Source organism: Humulus lupulus, chromosome 1 (assembly GCF_963169125.1).
Source record: "Humulus lupulus chromosome 1, drHumLupu1.1, whole genome shotgun sequence".
NCBI classification, from domain to species: domain Eukaryota; kingdom Viridiplantae; phylum Streptophyta; class Magnoliopsida; order Rosales; family Cannabaceae; genus Humulus; species Humulus lupulus.
In genome coordinates this window covers 247541815-247548871 of record NC_084793.1, presented here as the reverse complement: position 1 = coordinate 247548871, position 7057 = coordinate 247541815, and the positions used below count along the sequence as shown (strand labels likewise).

The window sequence follows — 7057 nt, the reverse complement described above, 5'->3', positions numbered from 1 at the left end:
ACTGGTCGGCCAAGCACTTCACTGGTCGGCCAAACACTCCACTGGTCGGCCAAGACAGGTGACTGGTCAGTCAAAAATCTTTACCGGTCGGGTAGAAATTCTATCAGGTCAATCAGATCACTTTATCACAACTCCGAAGAGCCAATACATTTATTGACTATTAATGTGCCATTTACTGACCATGCACTGCCACTTGTCACCCCTGATTGCCACGTCATCGAACTGAAATTTTGGGGATAATAGTTATTCTTAACCAAGGTTACACACATCATTTTCTCGACAGATTCTGATGTTATCCCGATGAATGCACAAACATACCTATCATTTTTCATAATGGTAGGTTTGAAGGGTTGTCAGAGACATGTGTACAGGACCTCAAGTTTCAAGTCGTACACACATTTATCCACTTCAAGTTCTTCATACAAATGTCAAAGCAGTTGCACGTACGTCACACCCTTCTCCAAAGGTAGCACTTGATTTTTAGTATCCCTGAAAATCCACTCCCTATCTTCCAGTTCCCAAACACCATAGTATGCCACAAATATGGATACAGCCGTATCTGTATTGGAAAAAAAATCATTCAAAGATTAATATTATAAAAAAATAGCATAAAATCGAGTTCTATCAAGCTTAATCGAGGTACGTCGAGGTGCATCTATCGAATCTTATCGAGGTACATCGAATCCTATCGATGTGGACTATCTATGTGAAGGCAGAAAGACATATTGAGGACCATCAAGGCATATCGAATCCTGTCGACGTGGCCTATCTAAGTAAAGGCAGAAATACCTATCGAGGCATATCGAGCCATGTCGAGGTTCCTGTTCCCTAAAAGCCATCGAGGCAAGTTAAGGTCCATCGAAATGCATCGAGGTTCCTTTTCCCTAAACCCATCGAGACATGTCAAGTTGCATCGAAAATCATCGAGGCAGATTAAAAACCCAGAAAAAACGTAGAGAAATTTAGATCCAATCCAGCCATGAAATAGTAAAATAAAACACGAATACATACACAGATTTGTTCGAAATAGTTCAAGCAATGTAAAAAAACAACTTTCCTCACTACATGTAACGAAAATATACTTACCCATACAAGTTTTGCTCCAAGATTTGATCCCCAAAGTGGAAGTTGCCTACCTTGATAGGGTCCAACACTTGTCTAAAATATAACTTTAAAAAAAAAAAGGATTAGTTGTGCTCCAAACTTATCATAGATTGAGAGGATAAAAGGTGGCTGACTTGTTTTTTTGAGTGAGAAAGCTTAGACTTAGAGAAAATTTTGAGAGCGAGAGATAGAGAAGGAAGACAATATCATAAAAAGAAATAAATATAAGTTATGTTAGGGGCATTTTTTAAACCAAGAAGAATACTTGCATAAAAAATGGTGATGTGTATAAAGCATGAGGTATTTTTTATTTAAGAGACCCTTTATAATACATCCATACTCAAATTTTCCGGAAGTAAATGGTCTTAAATCAAGAGAATGGAGTGTGACTCCAATAAATCTTTATTTATTTATATTTTATACATAAATATAACATTATTTTAATTTAGTAATAAATTGTTAATATTTTTATTTTTAGTCACTGTATTTCCTTTTACGATTGAATGGAAAATAATTCATCTCATTATCTTTGTAGAAAGTAAGAAAAAGCAGGCTTGTGTGGTTTTTTATCAAGTGAATTCTAGAATATTCAGAAAATAAAAAATAATAATAAAATTTCAGAGAGCGTTCTCGATCTTACGATGGCGCGGCAAATTGTAACATCTTATGAAAACATGAGCTGTCACATTATGCCACGTGGCACATGAATTGTCGTCCTTGTGTCGAGCAAAGAAAATATTGAATGTCATCCGTTTTTTGAGGTCCAATATACAATCATTAGCAAAAAAAAAAAGATAATTTTTTTTAAAAAAAAATTGTAATTTACCGTATTTTAAGATCCTGTTTTGGGAATACAAGTGTATTTTTTTGGCTATTAAAGGCCAAAACTTCACACAAGTTTTTCATTCCATTACTTCAGACGCAAGAGAGGGAAAGATAGTGTAAATTACGGTAGAGGGAGAAAAAGAAAGAGGTGACCATGGCCACTCTTTGTGTACCATCTGTGGTTCCTTCTCCTGTTGAGGACGCTGAGCAACTCCGCAAAGCTTTTGAAGGTCTATAATTTACTTTACACTGTTATTGCTTTTTTTTTGTTGTCATTTTGAGATTTGATTTTGATCTTGATCGTTGTTATTGGATCGTACGTTGATTGATAGTCTGTACTCCATTTGATCGCTTAATTGTTAAGTTTATGAGTTTTGCTTAATTTCTGGCATTCTGAATCTGATTTCGTTGAAATTCTCATAATGTTTGTGATGATCGGATCCGTTTCTTGCTGACTTTAAGTTAAGGTATCTGCTTTTTATTTATATTTTTATCAGAAAAAGAAGAGATCGTTCGTTCTTTTTATAGAGAAGTACACAATCGATTGGCGTAATGGATCCTTGTGGAGTATAAGAAAGAGACTTCTGATTACTTTAACTTTATTGATTTGAGTTTCGTTTCCAGATTCAAATAACAAACTCATTTTAATGACGCACTTTAACTTTTTAGCATTCGAACAAAGGTTTGTGTTCCCACTGTTGCTTGATTTTGATTTAGTTTAAGGTCCCCTCACAAACTACAACACCAAATGATTTCACATAACGATTTACGCATTTGGGATATTAGAGCCATAATTGACATTTTTAATAGCTCAACACTATTATTTTGACTTTAACTAGGTAGAATGGATGTTGAAACTGATTTTGTAAGATAGTATGAAGCATCTAATTTCTCTTCCAGAAATTCGATCAAAAGGATTTGTCGGTAGACTGATTCCTAAAATTTTGATAGACCTTGAATAACTTCTTTTTTTTTTTTTGGGTGTTTTACAGGATGGGGGACAAATGAGGGTTTAATCATATCCATATTGGCCCACAGGGATGCTCATCAACGCACACAGATTAGGCAGGCATATTCTGATGCTTATGGAGAAGACCTTCTGAAAGCACTAGACAAAGAGCTTACAAGTGACTTCGAGGTCAGTTTTTGATATGTATGTGTATAAATACATCAATAAACATACATATATAAATATATGTATATTAATTATACACACAGAAGAAAATTTAGATTTGTGAGCGAGTTTGCTATAACTGGAAGGGTATTGATTATTTCTTATGCTTTCTCATCAGAGGGCTGTACTTCTATGGACAATGGAACCTGCAGAGCGTGATGCATATTTAACTTATGAATCCACAAAGAGGTTCACCTCTAACCAATGGGTTCTTGTCGAAATTGCAACTACTAGGTCTACTCATGAACTGTTTTTAGTGAGGAAGGCATATCATGATCGTTACAAAAGATCCATTGAAGAGGACGTCGCTTATCATACACATGGAGACATCCGCAAGGTACAGCCCCTTGGCATTAATCCCAAAGTCAGAAATAAGTTGTGGTTGTGCTTTGTGTCTCAGAATAATTCTGTAGTATCTTTATATTTTAGGTGACATCTAATATGCATAAATTTGATGTGTATGTTGAGAGTAAAGCGGAAATCAATTTGAGCATACAGAGGCATGAGAAGATACCCAAGTGGGTTTCTTTTCATATCTTTGTATATTTGCAGTCTTATCTTATTTGTAAAAAAGTTCTGCCAATCCAATTAATCGCATTGGCTATTCGCTGACATATGTTTCGCAAAGTCCCATTTTCTTTAAAATGATTTGCAAATGTACACAATAGGTTGATGAGTGTGTGAGAATGTAATTTCTGAAAAACAAAATGTTTAGTATGTGACTGATAATTTAAAAAGTTATTTTTATCAATTACTTTTATTTGATATCATTATTGTTTGGAATACAGCTTCTGCTGCCTCTCGTGAGTTCATTGCGATACGAGGGAGATGAGGTGAACACAACATTGGCAAAGGCAGAGGCTAAGATTCTCCGTGAAAAGATCACGGATAAGGCCTGTAATGACGATGATTTCATTAGGATTCTCAGCACCAGGAGTAAGGCACAGCTCAATGCAACTCTCAATCACTACAACAATTCATATGGAAACTCCATCAACAAGGTATGAAATATTTTCAGCTGTTACAAGAATCATTTATAGTTTGATATGTATTAGTCTGACATTTCAACTTGGGCTATTTAACTAAGAGTTCCTCGTTGCCTGTTAGCAAAAATTTAACATAACCAATGTAATAGGTAGATTCCCCTAACAGATTATTCAACAGAACCAATCTGAATTATTATTTGAACTTAGAACTTATAATGGAACACATTTATTTGCAGGATTTGAAGGCTGATGGTTCAAAGGACGAATACTTCAAATTACTGAGATCAGTAATTACGTGCTTGACCACTCCTGAGAAGTACTTTGAGAAGCTTTTGCGCCAAGCCATCAACAAGGTTGGGACCGACGAATGGGCCCTTACCAGGGTTATCACTACCAGAGCAGAGGTTGATCTGTGTCGTATCAAAGAGGAATATCATCGAAGGAACAGCGTTCCTTTGGCAACTGCAATTGCCAAAGACACCACTGGAGACTATGAGAAACTTCTTATTGAGCTCACTGGACCCGGCAATGCTTAAAAAAAACATTTTCTATATGATTGAGTGCAGATTGCATGCGTTTTCCTGCCATGTTGCTTTGGTCATAAGTGTTTTGTTATCGTGTATTTTCCCCTAGTTATCTGTCTTGTGATGGGTTTGTGGACCTTTTGTTGTTTAATAATGGCAGTTCGAGAGATAATGTTCCTTTCGTTTTGAACGTGTTATTTTTTTTTATGATGTACTATTGGTGCGATCTAAAATAACTATAGGGTGTACTGTACTTTTAAGGTATGAGATAGCAACACTGGAAAACAATCCTCATGGAGGTCAATAACAATATACAATCTAGCTATTTGGTCGACTAAACCTTTCAAAACCGACCAAATCAGCCAAAATGTGTACAGCCTAAAAAATAGGATTTTGGTCTAATAGTAACGTTGGGGATTAGGATTTTGGTGTAATAGTAATGTTGGGTATTAGGACCTGCATAACATCGTTAATACAGTGAACAAAGAAAGAGCACTAAGGAATATTTGGTTCGGATACAACTAGTGTAGTTGATCCTACATTCATGGTTTGGATACAACTTTACAACTAGTGTAGTTGATCCTACATTCAAAGGTTAGGCAGCAACGCCTAAGTCAAATCTACTATATCAGAAAATATTACACCCTCCAAACTCTCAATATTACAACACTCTTTTAACCTTCTCTTGAAAGCTCTCACCTAAAACTCTCTTAAATTAAATAGTCCTAGGTTGATTCGGACTAAAACTATATATAGGGATAAGGTACAAGAACTAAAGAGCCTAACAGAAACTAACAGCAATTAATAACAATTTGCTATGAACTACTTGTGTCCATGCCGATGCAATTGGAGTCTACGTAGTTGCAACTAAAAGTGCAAATTATTGTGAGACTTCACAATCCTCCATCTTGACTTCAGATTCCGAAACATGAACCAGTGGATTAGACAATGCTGCCATAGCTTTAGCTCTAAGGGATTCCCATTTTGATGCCAAGCAAGTTTAAGATTGAATTAAACTTGCTCACGGGTATGACCTTAGTCATCATATCAGCTAGGTTGATCTCAATGGATATCTTCACAATCTTAATAAGTTGTTTCGAGACAATATCCCTGAGAAAATGGAGCTTAACATCTATGTGTTTCGCCCTTTTATGGAATACAGTATTCTTAGACAAATATATTGCACTTTGTGAATCATAATGTACAATCACATGATCTTGTCTAAATCCCAGCTCACTCATCATCCATTTTAACCAAAGAGCTTCTTTAACTACTTCTGTGAGAGCTAAGTATTCTGCTTCAGTCGAGGAGAGCCACAACATGTTGTAAATTAGACTTTCAGCTTACAACATTCCCTCCAACAGTGAAAACATAACCAGATAAAGATCTTCTTTTATCATGATCTCTATCAAAATCTGAGTCACAATACCCCCATAACTTCACATTGTTTCTGGTCTGACTTTGTGTACAAAATCTATAGGTTTGCAGTGCCCTTCATGTACCTTAGTAACCATTTCACAACTTGCCAATGTTCCAAGCTTGGTTTGCTCATAAACCTACTAAACAAACCAATTCCATATGCTAAATCTAGTATTGTTGATACCATATCATACATAATGCTACCAACAACATTAGCATAAAGAACTCCCTTCATTTTTTCTTCTTCAAAAGACGCTTCTTCTTCTATAAGAGACTTGAGCTTGAAGTGGGCTCCAATGGGAGTGTTGACAGATCTGGCTTCCTTTTGATCAAACATTCTCACTACCTTCATGACATATCCTTCTTGAGACATTCTCAATATGCCCTCATTTTTGTCTCTAGATATCTCCATTCCCAAAATCTTCATAGCTGCCCCCAATTGCTTCGTATCAAATTCTTGACTTAGTATCCCCTTCAGCCTTTCCATTTCAGATCTATGTTTGCATGCTATAAGCATGTTGTTGACCACGATTTTGGCCAACGACGAGTACATGTCAAAACTACAATAAACCTTCAAGAGAAAAATACAACACTGATAATTTTATAGTGGTTCAGCCCCAATTTATTAGTAATAGCCTAATCCACTTGGAATTGCGATATATATCCTACACTTAAGATCAGATGAACTTGAGCCAACTGAGTTTCTTAAGTGTAAGTAGAAAAATACAGAGTTTCTCTCTCTAGAGAATACAAGCTTTATCTCTCTAAGCTCTCAGAAAATGCCCCAAGTAACAATCCCAAAGTTTCAAAACTAGAGAGTTTTCCTCCGTCTAAAAAAAATCAGATCCTCCAAAATGATGCCATGAGCCATTTATTTATAGGCTTATGAATCGTACACCAGATATTCCCTTTTACCGAGTCCTTCGTTCTTCCAATAGACTTTAATTAATAAAATCTAAATAAATCTAAATTACAATAATATAGCTATTATTCCGGGATATCTGAGAGATTCCCGCGGCAGTTGA

At 35.9% G+C, this 7057-nt stretch overlaps 1 protein-coding gene across 1 annotated transcript; it reads left to right on the top strand.

The window, feature by feature from the left end:
• Window positions 1-1956: 1956 nt before the first annotated feature.
• LOC133805244 (annexin D2-like) lies at window positions 1957-4795 on the top strand. The gene is made up of 5 exons (XM_062243370.1): window positions 1957-2159; window positions 2922-3067; window positions 3222-3440; window positions 3892-4104; window positions 4326-4795. The coding sequence occupies exons 1-5, from the start codon at window positions 2084-2086 to the stop codon at window positions 4623-4625; spliced, it is 954 nt and encodes a 317-aa protein (XP_062099354.1). The 5' UTR covers window positions 1957-2083; the 3' UTR covers window positions 4626-4795.
• The last annotated feature ends 2262 nt before the right edge of the window (window positions 4796-7057 follow it).